This window comes from Wyeomyia smithii, chromosome 1 (assembly GCF_029784165.1).
Source record: "Wyeomyia smithii strain HCP4-BCI-WySm-NY-G18 chromosome 1, ASM2978416v1, whole genome shotgun sequence".
NCBI classification, from domain to species: domain Eukaryota; kingdom Metazoa; phylum Arthropoda; class Insecta; order Diptera; family Culicidae; genus Wyeomyia; species Wyeomyia smithii.
Window position 1 is genome coordinate 85,726,292 of NC_073694.1, and position 26,551 is coordinate 85,752,842.

The 26,551-nt window shown below is 39.3% G+C and overlaps 1 protein-coding gene across 1 annotated transcript in view; it reads right to left on the minus strand.

Annotated features, from left to right (window-relative positions):
• The window catches only part of LOC129725733 (peptidoglycan-recognition protein LE-like), a 97,091-nt gene extending 70,800 nt beyond the window's left edge, over positions 1 to 26,291 (minus strand). The window contains exons 1-4 of the mRNA XM_055681872.1: positions 26,158 to 26,291; positions 25,946 to 26,095; positions 25,772 to 25,884; positions 10,135 to 10,366 (exon numbers count right to left, since the gene is read on the minus strand). Coding sequence (XP_055537847.1) covers positions 10,135 to 10,366; positions 25,772 to 25,884; positions 25,946 to 26,095; positions 26,158 to 26,209 — 547 coding nt within the window. The 5' untranslated portion in view covers positions 26,210 to 26,291. The remainder of the gene's footprint in view (positions 1 to 10,134; positions 10,367 to 25,771; positions 25,885 to 25,945; positions 26,096 to 26,157) is intronic.
• Positions 26,292 to 26,551: the final 260 nt, after the last annotated feature.

A 26,551-nucleotide genomic window follows, 5' to 3' on the forward strand; every position in this document is an offset into this window, starting at 1 on the left:
CAAATATCTGAATCCGAAGTTCAGAACACACTTAAAAATCTAGACGCTACGAAAGGTCCTGGACCTGACAGAATAGCTCCAATTTTTCTCAAAAACTTGGCAGAAGAGCTATCTACACCATTACAACAATATGTCCCTGAAGAATAGAATTTTCCCAGAACTCTGGAAAACTTCATATTTAGTGCCAATTTTCAAATCTGGCGCTAAATCTGACATTCGTAATTATCGTGGAATTGCCATTATTTCATGCATTCCAAAATTATTTGAATCAATAATTAATGAAAAAATCTTTCAGCAAGTAAAACACCAAAATACAACTCAACAGCACGGCTTTTACAAAGGCCGATCAACTACCACTAATCTTTTGGAATTCATAACTTTCACTTTTACTGCAATGGACAACGGCAACCACGTAGAAGCTCTTTATACGGACTTTAGCAAGGCATTTGACAGAATCGACATACCTTTATTGCTCTTCAAGCTCGAAAAATACGGAACTGAAACAAAATTTTTGGAATGGCTGCAGTCATACTTATCAAATCGAGAACAAATAGTCCGCTTTCAATGTTCTTTTTCTAACCCAATATGAGTAACTTCTGGGGTTCCTCAAGGTTCTCACCTGGGCCCTCTTCTTTTTATATTATACGTAAATGACATTTCCTTTCTTCTTAAGTCAATACATGTGCTTGTATATGCTGACGACATGAAGCTCTTTATAGAAATAAACAATGCAGAAGACTTCGAAATATTCCAGAATGAAATTAATGTATTCTACACTTGGTGCAACAAAAGTCTATTACAACTCAACATTAAAAAATGTAACTCAATAGCCTTCAGCAGAAAAACAGTAACACCACCTACAAACATTTTCTTAGGAAACCAACAAGTGGAAAAATGCAAAATCGTAAGGGACCTAGGCGTAGTCTTAGACTACAAACTTACATTCATAGAGCATTATAACACAATAATAAACAAAGCAAATGGTATGCTGGGCTTTATAAAACGCTTCGGCCACAATTTTCAAGACCCATATACAATCAAACTATTGTATCAGAGGCGTCTCGTCCACCTGTTCAACCTGTTCATAGGACAGGTAGACAATTTCAGAACAATTACTCGAATTATTTCTCATTTGTAGCATGGATCTGACATCATTAAGTTTTCTTGTAACCTTAATGTTATTTCGAACATTCGAACTTTTTTTTTGATTTTCAATTTATTTCCACCAATTTCAATTTCTATTTATTTCTCCACCGTGAAGAATATAACCTGGCTAAACTCACTCTACACTACTCAACCCACCCGCAACACAGCTCACCCGTAATACAACACAACACAACGAGATAAGCAGTAATGACTACCGTTTGTTCAAATCATTTATCTGAACTAGCATTCATTCAAACACTTCTCTGCATTTTCAAGTACTATAGCGTACGCAGCCAGTTATGTACACAAAGCGTGCACCACTACTAATGCGCAGCCTTGCGTTAAAATGACATTTGCGGTTCAAAAATTATGTTGAACCAAGCCGATGGAAACGATACTGCCGACGCCGACCCCCACGCCCACCATTCTTTGATGTTCGTTCATTGAAATTTGAGAGAGGCCGCGAGAGTACACAGCTCTCAACGCTCAAGCGAGCGTCAGGTCGATGCAAAGCCGAGAGTGCAGCGAAGGGTTTTCATGTATTTCCTCATTGATGACATTATTTTTCACGTGAGAAAAAAGTGTCGCGCAGCGCTGAGTGCGATACAAATGAAAAATCGAACAAATTCATTCATGGTTATTGTAGATGTAGGGTGTTTTTTCGTTGATGTGTGGTTTCGATTCAAGCCATTTTTCTCGATGTTGTTCATTCAATAACTTGAACCATAGTATGGTAACTAGAATGGTATAGTACATGTTTGACTGCTCACGTTACGGTTGCTTTTGATTTGTTTGTGACGGCTAAGACTACCATTGCTCCATCTTTCAAATTTCTGTTGCTTTCTTGTGTGAAATTTCAATCTCGTTTAAGGAACGATACGTGGTGAGTAAAGCTTAATTACTTCATCATATCTCGCGTAATTTTTGAAAGGGACCTAAGTAACAATGACAGATTCTCTCCTCTCTCACTTTGTTTCGTTAATTACGTCGTCATTATATATATTTTCTAAGCTTTCTTCCCCTTAAACGAGAGATAGTAATACTGTCTTGCTTACTATGCATTGAGTGTTATGAAATATAGAAAAAATAACATAATTATTGATTTGAAGAGAAAGTAAACAAACAGAGTCTCTCAATGTTAGATAGGTCGCTTTGAAAAATTACGCGAGATATATTTCAATTAATCATCACAAACTACCATATACCTACTGGAGATTGTTTGCGTGGATTTCCAGATGGACAACGTTATGGATCATTGCATTATTGAGCAAATGCTAAAGCGCCCGTTTGCCGCCAGAACCATGGAAGAAAAAATTAAAGTTATTGGACATCCGGTTCCTCGTCCACCTATGGAACAATTAAAATCCACGTATAAGTTGAAGGGGAAAATTATGTCCCGCAACTCTAATGTGTCATCGTATGACCAGCAATGGCTGTGTGGATCGGCGAAATTAAATAAACTTTTCTGCTGGCCATGTTTGCTTTTCCGTAGCGCCAATGAAAAAAATGTTTGGAGCAAGGAAGGATATAGTGATCTGAATCACCTTTCTGCGTCAATTAAAACGCATTCGAGCTCTAAACATCACATAAACAATTCACTTGCCTTATCGATGTTCGGGCAAATGAGGTTAGACGAAGCACTTGACCATAGAAGGCAGATCGCCCGCAATAAGCATAACGAAGAAGTAACGAAAAACCGGAAGGGTATGCGAACTTTAATTGAGATCACCTGTTTCCTTGGCACTCACGGTCTCGCCTTTCGCGGACATTATGAATGTTCCGATTCCACGAATAGAGGAAATTATAACGACCTCTGCACGTTGATCGCCGCCAGGGATCCAGCATTCCAGGACTTTATAAATAATAAAGTTTTCAGCGGAACGTCGGGAGGAATTCAGAACGAGCTTATAGAATGCATTGAAAGCTACATGCTTCAAACAATTAGAAAAGAAGTTCTTGATGCTGAGTTCGTGTCCATTATGATGGATGAATCAACAGATTCGGCTCGGTTATCGCAACTATCTTGTACTCTGCGCTACTTACTGCCCGATGGTAAGAAATATTCATAAAATATATTTTGCAAATATGTTAACAAATAGTTGTTTTTTTTTAATTCAACGAGGCTCAAACATTTTTTTGTTCATTAAAATTTTAGGAACACCAGTTGAAAGGCTCGTTAGATTGGCAGACGTTAGCAGTGACAAAACCGCCGCTGCGTTGGCCGGACACGTTGATGAAATAGCAGCGTATTTTGGTCTTGATGGTGACAAAGTTGTAGCTCAGAGCTATGATGGAGCTGCTGTAATGTCCGGGGACAAATCTGGAGTGCAAACATTGGTGAAGCAACGGTTTCCAAAAGCTGGATATATCCACTGCCGCGCACATGTGCTTAATTTGGTGCTACTTCACTCGTGCACAAATAACAAGAAATCAGCAAGGTTTTTCAACACGATCTCATCACTCGCGGCATTTTTCTCGCAGTCACCTAAACGCAGCGAGACATTGAAGCAATTTATGAAGACCCACATTCCAAATGTTTGCAAGACCAAATGGTCGTATAATTCGCGTATGATCAAAATAATTGATTCGAATTATGCAGCGATTAATGAATGTTTAGGTGAGATTTATCTTGGCGACAGTGTCTTTGATGCTGAAACTTGTACTACAGCCAGAGGTCTTCACGCATTCATGCTTGAATTCAATACTGTATTTTCGCTCAAACCTTTGCTAATATTTTTGCACATACAGATGTTCTGTATCAAATTTTGCAAACAAAAGAATTGGACGTAGTAGAATGTTTACGTAACGTCAAGGCTTGCCTCGCTTCTATCGAATAGCTCAAAGCAGAGCATCATTTCTACAGAACGCTTAATGATGCAATTGATGTTTCAGGCGAAACGGTCACTGATAGCAACGGTATCAATTATCGTCCCATATATGACTTTATCATTGACAAAATTATTGACGAAATGTCTAAACGATTCAAAGAACTAGATGAATACAAATTCATCATTTTGTTGAATCACGAAAAATTTGCCGAATTCAATGTCACATTCCCTACAAAGAATTTGAAAATGCTTATTTCGTACCATTCTAAATTCGATAAGGCGAAGCTGTATAATGAGCTGACCGTTCTTTACTCGCGCGAAGAGTTCAGAGGCAAAAATATATTGTATTTAATTTCGTTTATCCTTGGACAAAACCTGCATCAAACTTTCTCCGAAACGCTTCGGCTGGCCAGAATGATACTGACATTGCCTAATACAACGACGTCCGTCGAACGAACGTTTTCGGTTCTCCGACGGATCAAAAATTATTTGCGGTCTAAATCGGGCCAGAATCGATTATTTGGTATTATGATGATGGCTGTGGAGAAAGATTTACTCCATGAGATGATGCTGACGCCATTATTTCACGACGATATTATCGACAAGTTTGCGTTAAAAGTAAACCGAAGGATTCCTTTGTTATATAAATAAATGTTGATAAATAAAACTTTTAAAATCTGTTATCGCAATACTGTTGTTTTAATGTTGCAAATGTCGATTGAACAGGTGGCCCACTTGGTCACGCGTCGCCCCTGTATTGTATATTACATACGTCCGACCAATTCTGGAATATTGTAGCATTGTATGGAATCCATATATTGTCACACATGAAGAACGCATTGAATCTGTCCAAAAACAATTTCTTTTGTACGCGCTTCGTAAGCTAAATTGGACAGCATTTCCCTTACCATCATATGAAGCACGCTGCATGCTTATAGACATACAAGCACTTAATGAACGCCGCGAACTTTCAATGCTTTATTTTATCAATGACATTATTTCTCAACGCGTGCAATCTACTAAATTATTATCACAACTAAATTTTTATGCACCCAGTCGTCAATTAAGAAATCGTAAAATATTTCCGGAAAACTCTCACAGAACTAACTACTCAAAAAATGGCTCAGTAAATCGCATGATGCGTAACTATAATCAGCACTGCGAAAATATCGACATCACAATGGGCAGAAATCAAATAAAAAAAACGACTAACTACTGGAAATAATGTATAGAATATAAGAAAACATTGTATTATTATAACTGTAGTCTACATTTGCTTGACGAAATAAATAAATAAACAAAACATTCTTCTTGCTTTTCTCCCTACAGTGAAAACCTTTTTGAAGCAACTCACAGCAACTTGGCCCCTCATTTCAGCTATCATATATTTCGATGACTAATACGTCGAAAGAGGTTAGGAATTTTGACACTGTGTTACAGTGGAACTGCAGAAGTATCATCCCCAAATTCGATTTATTTTCACATTTGATAAACACATACAATTGTGATCTTCTTTAATTTGTAACTTAATCGACGACTTCAATATGACACTTTTGAATACTGGGACACGTGTACCCAATCCTCTAGCATGTGAAAGCGTGCTCGACCTATCCCTTTGCTCGACATCACTAGCGTTAGATTGCCGGTGGAAAGTAATCAACGATCCCCACGGTAGTAATCACCTACCAATCGTTATCTCAATTGCTAATGGTTCAACTCCCCCGGACCCAATCAATATTTCCTACGATTTTACTCGTAATATTGATTGAAAGTCTTATGAGGCAATTATAACGGAATCCATCGAGTCTCACGAGGAACTTCCTCCGGAGGGAGAACACGCATTCCTTTCTGGCTTGATCATCGACGCCGCGACTCAAGCTCAGACGAAACCGATACCCGGGGTAACGATTAGACAGCGCCCCCCCAACAAGTGGTGGGACAAAGAGTGCTCTGAACTGTACGCGCAAAGGTCCTCGGCGTATATGGACTACCAGAAGTATGGAACCGTTAATCTGCTTCAAAGGTACGAGGTACTGGACAGGCAGATGAAGTGCTTAATGAAAGCAAAAAAAAAAACGCGGATACTGGCGGCGGTTTGTAAGCGCGTTGTCGAGGGAAACAGCGTTGAGCACTCTTTGGGATACTGCCAGACGCATGCGGAATCGAAACGTTTTGAATGAGAGTGAGGAGTATTCAGATCGCTGGATACTCGATTTTGCCAAAAAGGTCTGTCCGGACTCTGTACCGGAACATAAGACCTTTCAAAGTGCGTTTTTAGCAAATACGAAAGAGCGTCCATTTTCGATGTTGGAATTTTCAATGGCTCTCCTCTCGTGCAACAATGAAGCTCCAGGGTTGGATAGAATCAAATTCAATCTGTTGAAGAATCTACCCGACTCTGTAAAAGGTCGCTTGTTGAGCTTGTTGAACAAGTTTCTTGAGCTGAACATTGTTTCGCACGACCGGAGAGAGGTAAAAGTCATTGCTATTCAAAAACCCTGAAAACCTGCCTCTGATCACAATTCTTATAGGCCGATTGCTGTGCTCTCTTGCCTCCGAAAATTAATGGAGAAAATGATCCTCTTACAGTAAGACAAATGGGTCGAAACAAATGGTTTACTTTCAGATACTCAATTTGGCTTCCGCCGGGGCAAAGGGACGAACGATTGACTGGCGTTGCTTTCTACTGAAATTCAACTCGCCTTCGCTCGAAAAGAGCAAATGGCTTCTGCATTCTTGGATATTAAGGAGGCTTTTGACTCCGTCTCTGTAGAAGTTTTAAGCGAGAAACTTCATTCGCAGGGACCTTCGCTAACTTTGAATAACCTTTCATGGTGATTCGACAACTTCCCGAATTAGTTACATGGGTCTTCCCCAGGGCCTCTCTTATATAATTTTTACGTCAAACATCGATGAATGTCTTGCAAATTCATGCACGCTGAGCCAACTTGCAGACGATAACGTTGTATCCATTACTGGTTGCGAGGCTAGCGATCTGCAAGGACCATTGCAAGAAACCTTAGACAATTTGTCTGAATGGGCTCTGGTATCGAATTCACTCCGGAGAAAACTGAGTTGGTCGTTTTTTATAGGAAGCATAACCCAGCTCAGCTGGAGCTCCTACTAACGAGTAAAACGTTCACTCAGGATTTAGTCGCTAAATATCCCGGGGCGAGACCCCGTCTAAGTGCTTCTGGGCTTGTCATATTAGGTATCTGACACGAAAATGCCATCAAAGGATTAATTTTTTTCGTACGATTACCGAAACCTGGTGGGGTGCCTACCCAGGAGACCTTCTAAGGCTTTACCAAACAACGATATTGTCAGTTCTTGAGTACGGCTGTTTCTGCTTTTGCTCCGCCGCGAACACGCAAATTATAAAATTAGAGAGAATACAATATCGTTGTTTGCGTATTGCCTTGGGCTGCATGCAGTCGACCCATACGATGAGTCTTGAAGTGCTAGCGGGTATTCTTCCGTTGAAACATCGTTTTTGAAATTTTTTTTACCGGTTACTAATTCGATGCACAGTTATGAACCCATTAGTCTTGAAAATTTCGAGAGTTTGGTCGACCTACAATCTCAATCCAGATTTATGACTTTATATATTGACTATATGGCTCAAGATATTAACCCTTCTTCATACGTTCCTTTCAATGTCGCACCTTTAGATACTTCTGATAATGCTATATTCTTCGACACCACCATGAAAGATGACATTACTGGTATCCCGGATCAATTGCGACCGTAAGAGATCCCTAAGATTTTTTCCAATAAATTTAAACATGTTAGTTGTGATAGTTGGTTTTACACTGACGGATCTAATCTAGATGAGTCCACTGGCTTCGGTGTTTATCATGAAAATTTTACCGCCTCCCACAAACTCGATGCTCCTGCTTCCGTGTACGTCGCAGAACTAGCTGCTATTCAGTACTCCCTTGGGATCATCGAAACCCAACCCATAGACCACTACTTCATCTTCACAGACAGTCTCAGTGCCATTGAGGCTCTGCGATCGATGAAGACTGTGAAGCACACCTCGTATTTCCTGGGGAAAATACGGCGGTTTTTAAGTGCTTTAACAGATAAAAATTACCGGATTACCTTAGCGTGGGTCCCTTCTCATTGTTCCATTTCTGGCAATGAAAAGGCTGACGCTTTAGCTAAGGTGGGTGCTATTGATGGCGATATTCATGTAAGACCAATTGCTTATGATGAATTTTATAGCATTTTGCGTCAGAGAACACTCAACAGTTGGCAATCATCATGGAACTCAGATGAACTGGGACGGTGGCTACATTCCATTTTTCCTAAGGTATCGACGAAAGCATGGTTCACGGGGTTGGATGTAGGTGGAGACTTCATTCGCGTGATGTCAAGGCTTATGTTCAATCACTACACGTTAAACACGCATCTCTTTCGTATAGGGCTTGTTGAAAGTAATCACTGTGTTTGTGGCGATGGCTACCATGACATCGAGCATGTTGTTTGGTCGTGTACCGAATTCTGTGGTGTTAGGTCCGAGCTTATAGATTCCCTTCGGGCCCGAGGAAAACAACCGAACGTACCCGTTGAAGACATTCTGGGAAGCGGTGAGCTGCAGTACATGACACAGCTATACTGCTTTCTGAAAAATGCTGACATTAAAATTTGAAATTCTTTTGTCTCTTTGTCAGATTACGGATACAGATATACTATGCTGAAGACACGGATACGAAGAGCCTGCAGCTATGCTTACTCAAAAATTTGAAGCCAACAACAAACAAGAATATTATTGCTCTACCAGTTGAAAAACAAAACGGCTTTAAAGTTCCAAAATAGTTTTAAGTCAAAATTGTATTTCCTCTCCTCTCACTTTAAACCCCACTAGCTCGTAGTCGGCCGCGAGAATTAAACAAAGTGCCTCCCTCTTTTTCCTGCTAACGTAGAATTAATACGAATCGTATTTGGCTCAGTAAAACAGAAAATGTATCTGGCCGTGTCAAATAAACTATTTTGAACTAACGTTTGGTTCGAATGTTATGAAAAGAACGTGTTCTGAAGACTGTTTAATCTTACTCATGTTTGTCAGAGTTGGTTGGACCTATTTTCATAAAATCAGTGTCAAACGGAAGGTCTAGTTGCCCCATAAGACCCTATTGATTTGTTTTGCAATCGGACTATTACTTTGCCTGTTATGTTTAAAAATGTGAAATCCCCTATGAAAAGAAACATATTCCGAAGACTACTTGAACTCACTCACTTTTCTCAGAGATGGCTGACCCGATTTCCACAAAGCTAGTTTAAAATAAAAAGTCTAGCTGCCTCATAACACCCTATTGAATTTTACTGTAATCGGACTGTAACTTCGTCTGTAATGTATCGAAATGTGAAAATCACGAAACTTCATTACCTCCGAAACTAAACGACCGATTTGAACAATATTGATATCAGATGAACGGGCTAGTTAAGCGTTAACTGAAGAATTATGGTTGAACACGTGGTTTCTAAGTTTGGCTGCCCTATACGTTCCTATTTCATTTGATTATAATTAAACTGAAGCAACCGTTATGTATTAAAACAATGAAAGTCTATTATCTCAAAGATTACACGACTTATTTGAACATAACTAGTGTCATACAAACGAGTCATCTCTCAAACTAACACATAACAAACTTCATAACAATTTGATATGTGGTTCAAAAGTTATGGAAAGAAAAGATATTTAAAGTTTATTGAAAACTATACCCGTTTTGATCAATATATGTTGCCTCAATATAATTTAAATGTGGTATCGTACTATTTGAACGTTCTTGGTATCGCTCGTGATTAAATTGTTCGAAATTAAGAATCATTTCTTTTATTTCGCTATTTCTTAAGAACTAACATTACGTCAAATTTCATATTTTATACTTCAATTGCAACATCAATATTTTAGAGTGAATATACCTTTATCGGGGCTTGGTGGATTAATTTAGGTTTTGAGGTTGTTCGCATTTCTCTTACAACAATCAGATTTAGTAAAATGTATGATCAATAAAACACCGTTCGTTCTTTGGCAGTAACGAGACTAGATGAATAATTCAAAAGTTACGGTTATAATCAAATTCGCGGAAATATTTTCCCATGGTTTGAATAATTTAAAGAACTACTAATTTATATTTTATATACATTTACTTACCAACATTACTAACAAATAAATCATCTTTGTTTCTTTCCTCATCTTCAATACGATCGCTATTCGCAGTACTAATATTCTTGCTTTGTGATGCGTATTGTTGAGATGCTGCTACAGAAGTTGAAGTAATAATTTGCTGTATTGATCCAGAGTTACTATCGTTAGTGTGTATTATATTGAATGGTCCAGTAACATAGGTGACATTACCGATATGCACTTTATTGGAGTTTTCGACCTAGAATATATTTAATTAGTTTTATTATAAACATTCGATCACAAATGTATTGTAATGTGAAAAACTAGGCTTTGCACCGTAGAAACGAAACTAGTGCAGTGGATACCTGTGATGAATATTCAATTTTGGGGCGTATCTTCGCCGTGTACCGATAGGTCGCTCCACAAGTAAAATTTTGAGAAACGATGTATGACAAACTTATAGTCCCCAAGTAGTACTACTAGTTTGTCTAAGAGAGCAATGCTTTAACGCCTATGCCTAAAGTATGAGAGCCCATATTCAGTGAGATATTCAGCCAATATTCACGGTGAATACGGTATATGAATACGGCAGCTATATTGATATTCACCGCGAATATTTACTGAATATCTCACTAAATATGGGCTCTCATACTTTAGGCATAGGCGTTAGAGCATTGCTCTTTCCGACAAATTTGTAGCAGCTCGTTACAATCAAAATATTCATCCGAAAAGTCGACCGTGAATACCGTACAACGCTCTTGTTCCGACATCCTGACAAACCTTCGTCGATTAACCGATTCTGAGTTTTTCTCAAATATTCATTTTTTGTTAACAATGAATAAATCTTTGAGTGAGAGTAATCCGTTTTTGTTTTAATACATCCAATTTATTTTAACAACATAAGAAAAAAAAATCCAAATTTTCAGTTGTCAGCTCCGCCTGTCGCAAGCAAGGTTTCGCTACCGTTTTTAATCTGGCCTGTGTCTCTGGAAGGGTATTTACCCCACGGTTCCTCTTGATAAATCAGGGGCAACGATAATTTCGAAATGTCCCCTACTGTCCCGAAAACTATGATAAATTTGTGATCTTTTGAAAAAGGTTCGATCAAACTCGGTTTAGATCTTGTGGAATGGCAGGTAAAAGAATTTTCATTTTTTCGGCTCTGGAGGGGTCGGGTACGCAAGTGTTAACTATGACGTGTCAGCTTTGATGGAGTGCGGCAAATGCATAGCATTTCATAGCGAAAGTATTTTTTTGTTGCAAATGCTACTTGCTTCTCTACTTTTTTCTCGATATTACTCTAGTAAAACGTAGTATATTGCGTCTAGTAAACCTTTAAAGCTGAAACATTCAGCGTGTTTTGAACTGATCCCGCGATTGTGACGGAATATCCATAGGCTAAGGTATGATACTAGGTAACAGAAAAGTAGGGACATAGATTTTTGTTATTGTCCAGTAGGTAAATTTATGGGATAATGATTCCGTAGACGTTGACATACAGGAAGTTGAAGAGGCTTTTAGACCAGAATCTACGCTATAATTGAATTTTCAAAAATGTGTATGGACGAAAGTCCATGAAGATAGGGCAAGTCAAGTCTGTGTGGTTCATGTACACATACATCTCAGCAATGCTTAAAACTAAACAAAACTTCATCGAATTCTTTAAATAAATAGTGTACATGAGACTTAAGTAAGATTAACCAGAATTAGTGACGGTTTTTGGGATATTTATAATATGTCTACTCAGACAGGCACCCAAGGTTTCGATGAAGAAGTAGCCCAAGATGGAATTCCTTTACGCTGCAGTAAACAAATATGTACATCAAACTAAAATAGAACGAAAATAAACCAATTTAGTCAAATTGCCTATACAACTCCATGCAACTTGCAAAACTAACACGTCACAGCCTCGCTACTACTGATGCACCGGGCAGTCCAGAATACCTTATCATTAACGTACCCTGCCGTACTTCGCATTTCACCGAACGTTCAGCTGTTGAGATTCCGGTAAAGTTTAACCGATTTCGATGTTGTGTTTTAGGTGTGTACTCTTTGCTAAAAACAAATTATTTGGAGAATTAGAATTTTGGTTTGATTACCGAGCAATCATTCCGATACATCCGGCAAAAATTAAGTCGGTGCATATAGAACGACTCGTTTATATTTTAGAGTTGCTTGAACTACATTTAAAAATAGACAACTTATAAAAACAATTAACTTCTATTACAAAGTTGGAATCGTATTTATTGGCACTGTCAGCACGTTCTTTCGTAATTATCAAATGTCGGCTGTAGAGTTCTCCAGGCGCGTTTGTATTAGTGCGATGTATTCGATTTTTCTTTGTTAGCTGTAAGAATTTTTTGTCACCGGTGAGAACTGTCATCTAAAAGAGAGAATAAAAAACTACCGAGTTTGATTCACACTCTCACAAATTTCAATATACAGTGTAAAACCGTGTAGCCGTGTCGTAGTGTTCGTGTGTTTTCGCTTGGAGAACTCTATAAGAAGGACAAGAAATTGCTCGTGGCAAGCAAATTTTAAGAGAGGATGACTTAAGGCAAAAACCTGTATTAATCCACCTAGCGGTGAGACCCAGCGTTTCTCATTCAAACTTGTTATTTGTTAAAATGGATTCACACGAACACTTCAATTTTTAGGAATAAAATACACCTTGAAAATTTTTGCTGGATTTATTTTTTACTCTATATAACGAATTTCTGGGGTTCGCCACAGAAGGCAGAAGCACGAAAGGCAAAATCATGAAAGGCAGAACTCTATGACCGTACACACAAGGCAGAATATTTCAAAAGGCAGAATTTCGAAGGGCACGAAAGGCAGAATCACTGGTAGCAAAACCTGACTCACGATAGTCAAGTGCGTGATGGCAAATTGGTGCGAATCCTGGTCACGGTATCGAAGCTGCTACTCTAAATTTATTATTTAATATTATTTGGTAACCAGACATAATAACTAGTCACAAGCAATGACCAGTTTTGATAGAAGGTGCAAATCAAGCCTAATTATTAGATCCGAAACGCACAAACTGGTTTGGCTCAGGTTCTAAAGACTGTCACGGCATCGCGGATAGTAATTTTTCCGATGTTAGGTATAACTTACACTAGTCTCAACGGCTTGTTGATTATAATTAACATAAAACAACTCATGCGGTGAAGACGCATAATCGAGGGCAAGGAACCGAGGTGGCACAAAGCCGCCGTGGTTTCCGCGATCCGAGCCGGCCGGTGTGTGTTGTTAAAAAGAAAATAGACCATTTTTTGATTCTGCCATTCGTGCTCTTTGTGATTTTGCCATTCGTTATTCTGCCTTATGAAATATTCTGCCTTTCGTAATTCTGCATTTCGTGATTCTGCCTTTCGTAGGAGACTCAATTTCTGGTAGCCAACAGCACACCTATACCGAAAATACAACACCTAACATGCACACACATAAGAGCACATACACATGCAAATATCATGAAATAAATATGTTTCAAATACATCACGAGAAAAATCCAGATGACTATTTCTGGTTGCCGGAATACATCCTAAAATGGCTAAATATTGCCTAATCCGGGTATTTCGATGGCGAAGATGTCGACTTTCAGTTTCTGGGAAAAAGCTTATAGTGACCAAATATCATCCATTATGGGTATTGCGGAAGCGTTACACCCAGAGGCCAGAAATCAACTCATGACGCAATTTTAAATTTCTAGATAGTAGCTTCCGATTACTGGAACCTAAAAGGGATAAACATTACCCAATGTTTTTTCAGGAACCGGGATAATGCTCGGATGCCGGGAGTGAACTCCATGCTTCACTTTGGTCAAAGGTTTTAAATACAAGCTCGTTCATTTGAATCCAACTATGTTCAGATTGGTTTTGCAGTTTCTGTGGCAATTAAGTTTCGTGATTTTTACAATTTGGTACATAACAGACAAAGACAAAGTCGAATAACAGTGTAATTAATTAGCGTTTTACGCGGCAGCAAGATCTTTTATTTGAGACTAATTTCCTAAAAAAATTAAATGAGCTTAAGCAGCCTTAAAAATATGTCTATTTTCAAAACGTGATTTCGCTTTCAACACATAACGGACAAAGTTAAAGTCCAATTACGATAAAACTTCAACTTTTGAACCGCATGTTCAATCATTATAAAAATTATTAGTTAAGGATGTTCAAGACAGCCCGTTCATTTGACACCAGTTCTGTTATAATTTGTTGTGTAGTTTTCGAGATAATGATGTTTCGTGATTTTTACATTTTGAAACATAACCTCTAATCTAAAAATCCAATTTTAATGAAATTCAATAGCAACCTATGGGGTAACTAGACCTTCCATTTGGGATTAATTTCACGGAAATCGGTTCAGCCATCTCTGAGAAAAGTGAGTGAGAAAAAAAGTTGCACATACACACACACACACACACACACACATACACACACATACATACACACACAACTCATACACATACACGGAAAACGTTTCTTTTAATAACTTTTGAACTGCATGTTCAATCATTATAAAAATCATTAGTTAAGGATTTTCAAGACAGCCCGATCATTTGACACCAGTTTTGTTAAAATTGGTTGTGTAGTTTTTGAGATAATGTTTTGTGGTTTTCACATTTTGATACGTAAGGCGTCGTACACAAATAACGTAATGCATGAAGGGGGGGGGGAGGGGGGTCAAGTCTGCGTTACTTTTTTTTTTTCTTCATCTATAGTTTATTTGACACGGCACAAATACAATTCAATGTTTAACGGCGCCAATTATATCTGGTAGCTTACTTTCTGAAGTATCTTAATAACTAAAAGCAATTTTTTTATCCTCGCTGCCGACTACGAGCTGAAACTAAATCTAACTTAAAGCTAGAATATTTTGCATTAAAAGCACAGGTTTGCTGTTTGATGGTTTTCATTGCCATAGGTAAGCAGCATATTAAATTTGTTCCGCTGCTGGGCCAAGATATTACGGACTGGCATATTGGGTTGTTTCCATCGGGCCTTGAGAGTATCGTGCGGGTCTGATTGCTGTTTCCGGATCCGGGGTCTTAACGTGTTCTTGTCGTTTGGTTGGATGTAGGCGGAAGGGGATAGGACTAAACTGGGGCGTGGATGGATTTCAGGAAAACGTATATAAGGGACATGTAGGATAGGTCACGGCTCGCCAAGACATCACGAACAGGAACAGCCGGCTGCCTACCTTCGGCCTGCAGGGAAGCTATTAATCTAGACCTGGCGTCACGGTGTACAGGGCATGACCAAACAACGTGCTCTATGTCGTGATAACCTTCACCACAGGCACAGATACCACTTTCCCCGAGCCCAACACGACGGAGATGCGCGTCAAATCTATAGTGATTGGACATAAGCCGGGACATCACGCAAATGAAATCCCGACTTACATCCAACCCCTTGAACCACGGGTTCGTCGATACCTTAGGGATTATGGAATGTAACCACCTTCCCAGTTCCCCCTTGGTCCAAGAATTTTGCCAACTGATGATCGTATTCTGACGTACAAATGCAAAAAATTCATTAAAGACAATTGGTCTTTCATAAATATCACCGTTTGTTGCGCCCACCTTAGCCAAAGAGTCCGCTTTCTCATTACCCGGTATCGAGCAGTGAGAAGGGACCCACGCTAAGGTAATCTGAGTAGATTTTTCGGATAAAGCACTCAGATGCTCCCGTATTTTCCCCAGGAAATACGGAGAGTGCTTAACATCTTTCATCGATCGGAGAGCCTCAATGGAACTGAGACTGCCCGTAAAGATGAAATAATGGTCCGTGGGCATTTTTTCGATAATCCCTAGGGTGTACTGAATTGCAGCTAATTCTGCGACGTAAACAGAAGCAGGAGTATCGAGCTTATGGGAGACGGTTAAATTGTTATTGAAGATACCGAAGCCAGTGGACCCATCAAGAAGTGATCCGTCAGTGTAGTACATATTGTCGCAGTTGATGTTTCGATATTTATTGGAAAAAATTTTAGGGATCTGCTGCACGCGTAGATGATCCGGGATTCCACGAGTTTCTTCTATGATGGATGTATCGAAAAACACAGTAGAATCAGAAGTATTTGATGAGTCGACACGATTTGGAATATTCGAAGAAGGGTTGATATTTTGGGACATGTGATTGAAATACAATGTCATAAAACGGGTTTGAGAATTAAGTTCGATTAACCTATCAAAATTTTCAATCACGGGACGGTTCAAGACCTCACATTTGATTAGAATACGAGAAGACAGGCTCCAGAAGCGGTTTTTCAATGGTAGTACTCCAGCTAAGATCTCCAAACTCATCGTATGGGTCGATTGCATGCAACCCAAGGCGATACGCAGACAACGATATTGTATTCGCTCCAGTTTGATCAAATGTGTGTTTGCTGCGGAACGGAAGCAGAAACACACGTACTCAATAACAGACAGTATCGTTGTTTGGTAAAGCCTTATAAGGTCTCCTGGGTGGGCACCCCACCATTGTCCGGTTATTGTACGAAGAAAATTCACTCTTTGTTGACATTTTTTCATCAGATACCTCACGTGACAACCCCAGGTGCCTTTAGAGTCGAACCAGACACCAAGATATTTGTGTACCAAAACCTGAAAAATCGTTTTACCCATTAATTGTGTTTGAAGCTGAGCAGGTTCATGCTTCCTAGAAAAAACTACTATCTCAGTCTTCTCCGGAGAGAATTCGATACCTAGCTTTTAAGCCCAAGCAGACAAATTGTCCAAGGTATCTTGCAATGGTCCTTGCAAATCGGCAGCTTTGGCTCCTGTAACAGAGATTACACTGTCGTCTGCAAGTTGTCTTATCGTGCATGAATTTGCCAGACATTCGTCGATGTCATTTACATAAAAGTTGTGAAGAAGGAGGCTTAAACATGAGCCCTGGGGAAGACCCATGTAGCTAATGCGAAAAGTTGCCAAATCGCCGTGCGTAAAATGCATGTGCTTTTCGGACAACAAATTGTGCAAAAAGTTGTTCAAAATTGGAGAAAATCCTTGTCGGTGAGGTTTACCCGAAAGAATGTCAATAGAAACGGAATCAAAAGCCCCCTTAATGTCCAAGAACGCAGACGCCATTTGTTCTTTGCGAGCATACGCCAGCTGAATATCTGTTGAGAGCAACGCAAGACAATCATTCGTCCCTTTGGCACGGCGGAAGCCAAATTGAGTATCTGATAGTAGACCATTTGATTCGACCCAATGGTCTAAACGACGGAGTATCATTTTTTCCATCAATTTCCGGATACAGGATAGCATTGCAATCGGCCTATAAGAGTTGTGATCAGAAGCTGGTTTCCCTGGTTTTTGGATGGCGATCACCTTCACTTGCCTCCAATCCTGCGGTACAATGTTTTGCTCCAGGAACTTATTGAACAAGTTCAACAAGCGCCTCTTGGCATTGCCGGGTAGATTCTTCAACAAGTTGAATTTGATTCTATCTAACCCAGGCGCGTTATTGTTACAGGACAGGAGGGCAACCGAAAATTCTGCCATCGTAAAAGGTGATTCTATCGCGTCGTGGCCCGGAGACGCATCGCGAACAATGTTTTGCTCAGGAACAGAGTCCGGACATACTTTCCTGGCAAAATCAAATATCCACCGACTTGAAGACTCCTCGCTTTCGTTGACCGTTACGCGATTCCGCATTCTTCGGGCTGTGTTCCAAAGAGTGCTCATCGATGTCTCCCTCGACGTCTCGTTCACGAACCGACGCCAATATCCGCGTTTCTTTGCTTTAGCCAGGCTTTTAAGCTTGGTATTAAGCTCCGAATACCGTATATAGTCGTCGGGTATACCTCCCTTCTGGAAGGCCAAAAACGCGTCGGATCTTTGCGTGTAGACATCGGAGCACTCTTTGTCCCACCACGGAGTTGGAGGCCGCTCTTTGATCGTTACGCCGGGATATTTCTTCGTTTGGGCTTGCAACGCGGCGTCGAGGATTAAGCCCGCGAGGAGGTTGTATTTTTCAAGTGGTGGGTGATGTTGAATCGACTCGGTCGCTTTTGAAACCATTTCCTCGTATAACTTCCAATCGACATTCCGTGTGAGGTCATACGGAATGTCAATTGGTCGCATGCGAGCTGACCCGTTTGTAATTGAAATAAGAATAGGCAGATGGTCGCTACCGTGAGGATCGAAGATTACCTTCCATGTGCAATCCAACCGTAGCGACGTCGAACATAAGGATAGATCCAGAGCGCTTGGGCGCGCTGGAGGTTTCGGGATACGTGTCATTTCACCGTTGTTTAAAATAGTCATGTCGAAGTCATCGCAAAGGTTGTAGATTAAAGAGGAGCGGTTATCATTGTAAGGGGAACCCCAAGCCACACCATGAGAGTTGAAGTCTCCCAAAATCAAACGTGGCGAGGGAAGAAGTTCTATTAAATCAAAGAGCAACCGTTGCCCAACCTGTGCTCTGGGAGGAATATATATTGAGGCAATACAAAGCTCTTTACCTTGTATTGTCATTTGACATGCGACAATTTCGATGCCTGAAATCGAGGGGAGGTTAATACGATAGAAAGAATAGCACTTTTTAATCCCTAAAAGTACTCCTCCATATGGGGTGTCTCGATCAAGGCGAATAATATTAAAATCATGGAAGTTGAGATCAATATTTGAAGTAAGCCAAGTTTCACAAAGGGAAAATGCATCGCATTTGTTTTTATTTATCAAAACTTTAAACGAATCAATTTTTGGTAAAATACTTCTACAATTCCACTGTAAGACAGAGATAGAATCCTTCATATACGCGGTTGAATTAGGCATCGAAGGATACAATCGCTGCAAGGAGGGGCCATTGGGCAGTCAACTGCTTCAAAAATGATCTAACTGTTGGGAGGAATGCTGTAAGAAAAATTTTAATTGGATCGGGTACATTAAAATTTTCAAAAATCCAGTCCACAATGTCAGAAAATTTCACTAATCCTGAGTTTGTTTCATCAACTGGATGTGCAAAAGGAACAACTGGGGTTTTAGATGTTCCTGGCAGTGCTGGGAACTCTTTCTGGGACTTTAAATTTGCAAGCCCAGGAGGAGTTTGCCTTGGTTTTTCCGCAGCACTGTTTGGTTTGTTCGTACTTTTCATTACACTTTGGGAAATCTTAGGACCTTTACGGGGAAGTTTAGGAGAAGAAACATTTTTCCTCTTCCTAGACTCCCCAGGATTGGCATAAGATGTTCCCGCTTGTGAATCGTCAGAATCGGTTTCATCAGAGGACAACAGATCAAAGGGGTTCGATGTTATGGTAGAAGTGGTCACGGTCTTCTACAGCATCTCAGCATAAGAACGTTTTGAACGCTCCTTAAGTGACCGCTTGATTTTATCTCTGCGCTGCATGTACACCGGGCATGTAGAGAGCTCATGCTGGTTTTCCCCACAGTGAATACATTTTTCAGCATTAACACTGCAAGAATCTTCCGCATGAGTCTCCCCACACTTGCTACATCGTGCCTTATTGCAGCAGTAGGCGGCTGTGTGGCCTAACTGCTTGCAATTGGTGCAATTCATAACACGGGGTACATACAATCGCACAGGCAGACGAACCCGGTCGATCGAGACGTGGCTAGGGAGTGCAGATCCGGCAAACGTAACGCGAAACGAGTCTGACGGAGTGTAAACTTTTTTACCGCCGACGAGCGACATGGACCGCAATTGCTTACAATCCAAAATCGTCGCCTGTGTTTCGGTATTTTTGAAGCAACCGGTTGCGCTTTATAGGATACACTCGACAGACAGACTCGAATCGGTTATGACAAAGTCGATCTCCACGTCTCGTGCGGGTATGTAAACGCGATACTCGCGTGTGAAGAGCTCAGAGCAAGCGATAGCATTGGCCTGTGCCAGATCACTGACCACGACACGGAGCTTGTTAGGTCGGACCTTGGAAATTTCGGTCACGGCCTTGTATCCCTTCGTCAGGTCTTTAGAAATTTGCAGTATGTTTAATCGCTTTGAATTCACTCCTGCCTGTGGACGAAAATAAACAGTATAGCTGCCCTGTTGAGATCCGTCCGGGTAAAGCCTGGGGCGAGGGGGGACTGGAGAATGGACAGGGGAGGGGGTAACAGAATGATCAGGGTCAAGGGGGTTCGGGGATGGTGGCACGGGAGGCGAGGGTTCTATACCCATTGCGCTAAATGTAGCGCACTAGCGCACTAGCGCCGACAAGAACACGTACCTATTTACTTCTTCCTTCCAGCAGTGGTTGTCCGATCGTTCGAAGCTGCACCCAAAGCAGCCAGCAGCACCAGTACAGCAGCACCAATACAGCCACCAGCAGTGAGCCGGGTGTGAGATCACTCAGCACAGCGACACGACTCGACTGTCAAATTATGGCCTTGAATTAGAAAGATCTATTCACTGTGCACAGATCAAAACTGCAGCTGGTATTTTGCACCAATACAGCCAAAGTTGCGAGCCGGGTACAGAACGTAGCGACACAACTCACAATCTAGTTGGCCTTTAGCGCGAATGATACACTCTTTTGTTTGGCTATTCGTACACACGGACCGGATTGTAATAGAACGACCACTTTGCACGTCCGTTTCTGTCGAGTGTTCGACGCGGAAGGAATGATCGAAATCGAGCGTTACTTATTGTTACATATTAGTTGAGACCGTTACGTAACTGTGATGTTTGCTCAAAATTGCAAATTTGGATGGGGGGGCAGGTTGTCCAGCGTTACGTAATTTTAGGAGGGGGAGTCATATCGAACGTTACTCATCGTTACATAGGGGGGGGGGAGGGGGTCTGAAATCTAAGTTTTTAGCGTTACGTAATTTGTGTACGACGCCTAACCACTAAACTAAAAATCCGATTATAATAAAATTCAATAGCAACCTATGGGGCAACTAGATCTTCCCTTAAGAATTAAATTCACGGAAATTGGTTCAGCCATCTCTGAGAAAAGTGAGTGAGGAAAAAAGTTGCACATACACACACACACACACACACACACGCACGCACAGACACACACAGAACACTTATATTTAAGTTGGACTCGGTTATAAATAGACTAGATTTTATCATTCGATAAAATTTCATTTTAAATTCGATTATTTATGCACACTTTAAACTGGATCTCGAGCTCGGCTGAAAAAATATCCGAGTTCACTCGGCAACTTTGGGATTTAAACGATATTTCAGCGAGAAAAAACCGGTTGCCGAAAGTCGTCAGATTATTTGCCGAGGTTTCGACAAAAAAAACTAAACTTGACGAATCTCGTCTGAATTTTTTGCCGAATTTATCGTTAAATACTGTTGATGAAGAAGTAAGCAAAAATATTACTGATATCTCGGCACGAATTTTACTCGTTCACGAATTTCAGCAACACAGCTGTCATTCTCATGAACCATTGGCCGCAATTTCTCTTTGTACAAATTTCTGCAAACGTATTAAGTACGACGTACTAAACAGGAAGCGGATAAATGTTTTGCTAAAATTTGTGTAAACTACAGATGTTTTCAAGCCGGAAGTCGAAAAGAGTGTAGTATAGAAGAGGCAGTAGTGTACTTGTAAAAATCGTGTAACGCCTGTGCAAACTAGCACTAAGCGGAAAAAAGCACCTCAAAGTGAAATGGACACGATTCAACAGAAACTGCAAGAGGATGACGTGGAATTTTTTATTCCGTAAACATTCAATACTCAACATTAATAAATTACTTACTTAGTAAAACTCATCGAGCTTATGATTCATCTTTTGAAAGAAAACTACGGAATTCTCAGCGAAATTATTCTCTGCAATTGGATTCCGCTGGAAAATCGCCTCTATTGTGCCGAAACATTCAGCTTATATAACCGAGAAGTCGTTAGACTAGTATGCCCCCCTCGGTTATATCTGCCGAAAGCGCATTAAAATGCGTACCGAGAATCTCGGCATAAAATGACATCTGTCACATACTGGTTTCCCAAAATTCTCGGCAAAATAAATTCAGCCGAGATGGTTGCTGAGCACTCGGCTGTCCAACTCTCGGCACAAATAATGCCGAGATTCGGCGAAATTTTTAAGTGTGTGGTAGGATTTTTTTTTCTATATAAAATATAACTTTCTTTTCACAACTTTTGAACCACGTGTTCAATCATAATAATTCATCAGTAAACCCTTAACTAGCCCGTTCATCTGATATCAATAATGTTCAAACCGGTTGTGTAGTTTCTGAGATAATGAAATTTTGCGATTTTCACATTTTGATACATTACAGACTAAGTTACAGCCCGATTACAGTAAAATTCAACAGAGTATTGTGAAGTAGCAAGACCTTTCATTTGACACTAATTTTGTGGAACTCAGTTCAGCCATCTCTTTTCGGAATGGTTCTTTTCATAGCTGAATTTTACATTTTAAACATAACAGGCAAAGTAAGAGTCCAATTGAAAAAAAATTCAATAGGATCTTATGGGATGGGAGATTTTCCACATGACAGATTTTATGAAAATCGGTCCAGCCATATCTGAGAAACATGAGTGAGATTAAACAGTCTCCAGAACATGTTTCTGTCCATTACTTTTGAACCAAAAAAAAGTTAAGGTTTTTTTAAATAGCCCGTTCATTGAAAACCAATGTTGTTCAAAACGGTTGTGTAGTTTCGAGATTTTCAAATTTTGATAAATAACGTACAAACTAAAAATCCGATTGCAATAAAATTATTAGGGTTTTATGGGGCAACTAGACTTTTCATTGAAGAATAATTTTATGAAAATCGGTCCAGCTATCTCTGAGAAAATCGAGTGAGATTGAAAAGTTGCACATACACACAAACACACACACACATACACATACAGAAAATGCTCAGCTCGTCGAACTGAGTCAGGTTATATATGCCATTCGACCTTTGGGAGCACTTCTATACCTCCGGTTTTTCCAGTGACTGCTATACCTTTCTAAGAGAAAGGCAAAACTATACGAAACGTACGAACTATTAACACTGAAAATATTTTTTCGTTATTCCACCCACGCACATTTCGTAAACATGAATTTCGTAGATTGTACAGCACTTTTGTTGAATTTATAATGATCTATAAATTTGTATTGCAAGTTATCGAATAGAATTGCAACTTACGCATAATTTGTACAATTCACGAATGTACATTTCACTTAGGGTTTGCAATATTCCCGGGAATTGATTTCCCGGGAAACGGGAATAATAAAAATCGGAATAATAAAATAATAAAAATAATAAAAAAATCGGAATAATAAAAATAATTTATTCCCGGGAACCGGGAATAAAAAAAAATTAGCTAAAAGGGATTTAAAATAAATTTTATTCATTAAAGGTAACAAATTACCTCGTTTACAATTTCATTAGCAATTCGCATGTAAAACAAATTAAAAAAAAAAAACAAAGCATATATTAGTTCAGAACTTTGCGATAGACTTTTGTTGCAAATATTTGCAGAAGAAAAGGTTTCAGAATTTTCATGTCGTCGAACAATCACTTTAGATCCGCTAACAATTTTACGTTAAACCAAGATAATGTAATTTATTTTGTAAAACTTTCCTTAAGTCCGTTAAATCAACGCTGGTGTTTGAATTCTGGAATACTTCCAAATCACTGATTGCAGCTCCTGCTACATTTTATTAAAAACTGCAGTGTCCAATTCTTTAAGTTGTTCTAGAGAAAATTTAGTGCTAGGCAGTCAGGCAGCTGAGGCAAATCTTCGCTATATTTGGTACGGCATTTTTTGAGCAAAATATTTTTTTCGGGAAAATATTTTCTATACACTGTTACAAATATTTGCTAAAAACTCTGTTTGCTTGAACGTTAGCAAAGCCTCTTAGCACATTCAAACTCATTTGAAGTTGCTCTCACCATTGATTAGAGAGTAAGATTCCGTGTAAGAATTTGGATTGATTAACTGGAACGTTATTTCGCCATTTCCTGGTTTTCTATGGGTTTCAAAATTGTTCATCAATTTACAGGTATATTTTTTTATCAATTTAATATCACTCATTACCTAGCAAAGAATGACATTAGACGTAGTAAATAATGGCCTGATTTTTCGGTTTTTAAATATGAACAGCAACTATTAATGACATAAAATTGGAGCAATTAACTCAATATTACAAGGAGAACAAATATTGATCGTCATTTCAAGCAAATATTTGCTTCGTGTAATGTCCACTTTAGTGCTTCTATACAGTTTGGCGATGTCAGTTTCGTGTTTTGAGAAAGTATTTAGTTTTATTGCACTTTTGCATAGAAAACTATAGTAAACTTTAGAAAATCTATAACGAGCGTCTTGGCAGAGTGATTGAGAAATCAAAGAAATAGTTATCGGTTTCCGTTATACTCTACTAATTTGCGGACTGAATTTCAATATTTATTTCCAAAAAAAAAATTAGTAGAGTATAACGGAAACCGATAACTATTTCTTTGATTTCTATAGTTAACTTTATGGAATTTATCAAGGGACTCGGGAATCCCGGGATCCCGGGAATCATTGTTTCTATTCCCGGGATCCGGGAATCCCGGGAAAAGGTATTTCCCGGGAAATCGTTCCCGGGATTGCAAACCCTATTTCCACTCCTTCACCTGGTCCGAATCCGTTGCTTTCTCCCGATGAGGTAGAGAACATTTATACGCTTCTGGAACAACAGCCGCGATACCCTTCGCTCAGGTTTCGTATTGAAATAACTTTCTTGAACATTTGTACGTCTCTGGGGTTAAGTTGGAACGCGCGCGTCGTCGCTCTCTCGCAATCGATAAAACTAGAATCGCGTTGTGGCAAACCGGTGGTGATCAATCAAGCTCCAAGCTCTCTTGTATTTTTGATTTCGTATAATGTATACAACGCAATGTAAGCTTACTAATTTTTCGTACTATTTACATTATGAAGCGTTCTTTGTACGAATTATTTGCGTAAGCTTACTAATTTTTCGTACTATTTACATTTTGCAGCCTTTGTTTGTACGATTGATTTCGTTTATTTTTAAAACCTTTCGTTACGTATACGAATAGAAATTTGTAACAATTTTGACAGTTCTGACAAAAGTACTTTCATATTTATAACGCATTGGTTTCGTTGCAGAAAACAACACAAGGTTTTGAATATAAAACATACGTTTTCGTGGAATAAACTAAAATATATATTCAGTCTAAGTTATAAACGTGAAAGAAGAATCAGTAATGGCGGACAAAGCAATTTTTTTTCATAGTACCTAATTTATTGTTTAAACTTATTTATAGAACATTACTGTAGCAATCAAACAAACCATAGTTCAATTTGAAACCTGAACTAGACAACGACGACATGATCTACCATTACTCTCTCCCACTCTGCGAGAACATTCCAAGCCAGGAAATACAATTGATTTTGAAAATATCGCCAAGGGGTACGCGGACAAAAAAGGTTGAAACCCGGTTATATAAAGTATCGAACGTCTTCGATAGTGGTTTCCTTCGGCACGTTATTGCTTAACCCTCTAGTGCCCAGTGCTGCCCTTAGCCGGTACTCAGTTATACCTTTAAAAAGTTTCAATCAATACTAAAAAATTGTTTATAAAAATTCTTATTCATTTTATCGAAGCCCGTCTAAAAATTAACTTGGGCACAAGAGGGTTAAGATTGCTGACCAAACGAGCGCGACAGGAAATCGATTTAAAAGACAACGATTAGTTCCGCAAGAGGAGTTCTTTCTTAATTACCTGAATATTTTCAAACGTTTGGGTATTATTTCCTTGTAAAACTGTTTGTAATATCTCCGCATGGTTTATATTAACGCCAGGGCCAGCATTGGACATAATATTCAATTTGTTTCCTAGTAATTGGGAATCATTTTTTGCTACAACGTTGAAACTATAGTTATGGTACTTTCTTACCATTCGCAATACTGTTACTATTGTCAACATTCGTAATAAAATCACTCTCAGTGGTAGTCGATACAAATTCCGTGCTACAGTCGCTGATAGAGCATAACTCGACACCAGTAGACAACGGCTCTATTGTATGAATCCATTGTTGACATTTTTCTTTATTAATAGAAAATACTCCACTAAAATCAGTTATGTCGTTAATATAAATCATGACCTACCTTCAACTGTGCTTTCCCTGGTGTCCAAAAATAGCTTATTTTCGAAACTCATTTTCAAATTGAATATGTCGAAATTAATAAACTACACTATAGTAATAAATCATAGTGTATCGAATGTCAGTTATCAAATGGTGGTGGTTGGACTAAAAAATAGCTATCTTATCAGCAACAAATGCGAGATCCAAAGAACATTGTCATTGGCGAACCTAGGAATATGCTAAAAGGGGGCAAAAACGTTCAGTTTGCTTACTATGTAGTATATCAAACATTTAATTTTTATACTTCTAGTATAGTTTCAAAAGGAGAGAAAAAGGAAGTCTTGATATCGGGCTCGTTTCTTAACTCTGAAAAGATAGTCTGCGTCAATTCGACTTCTCGCTTTCAGCAATGTTAG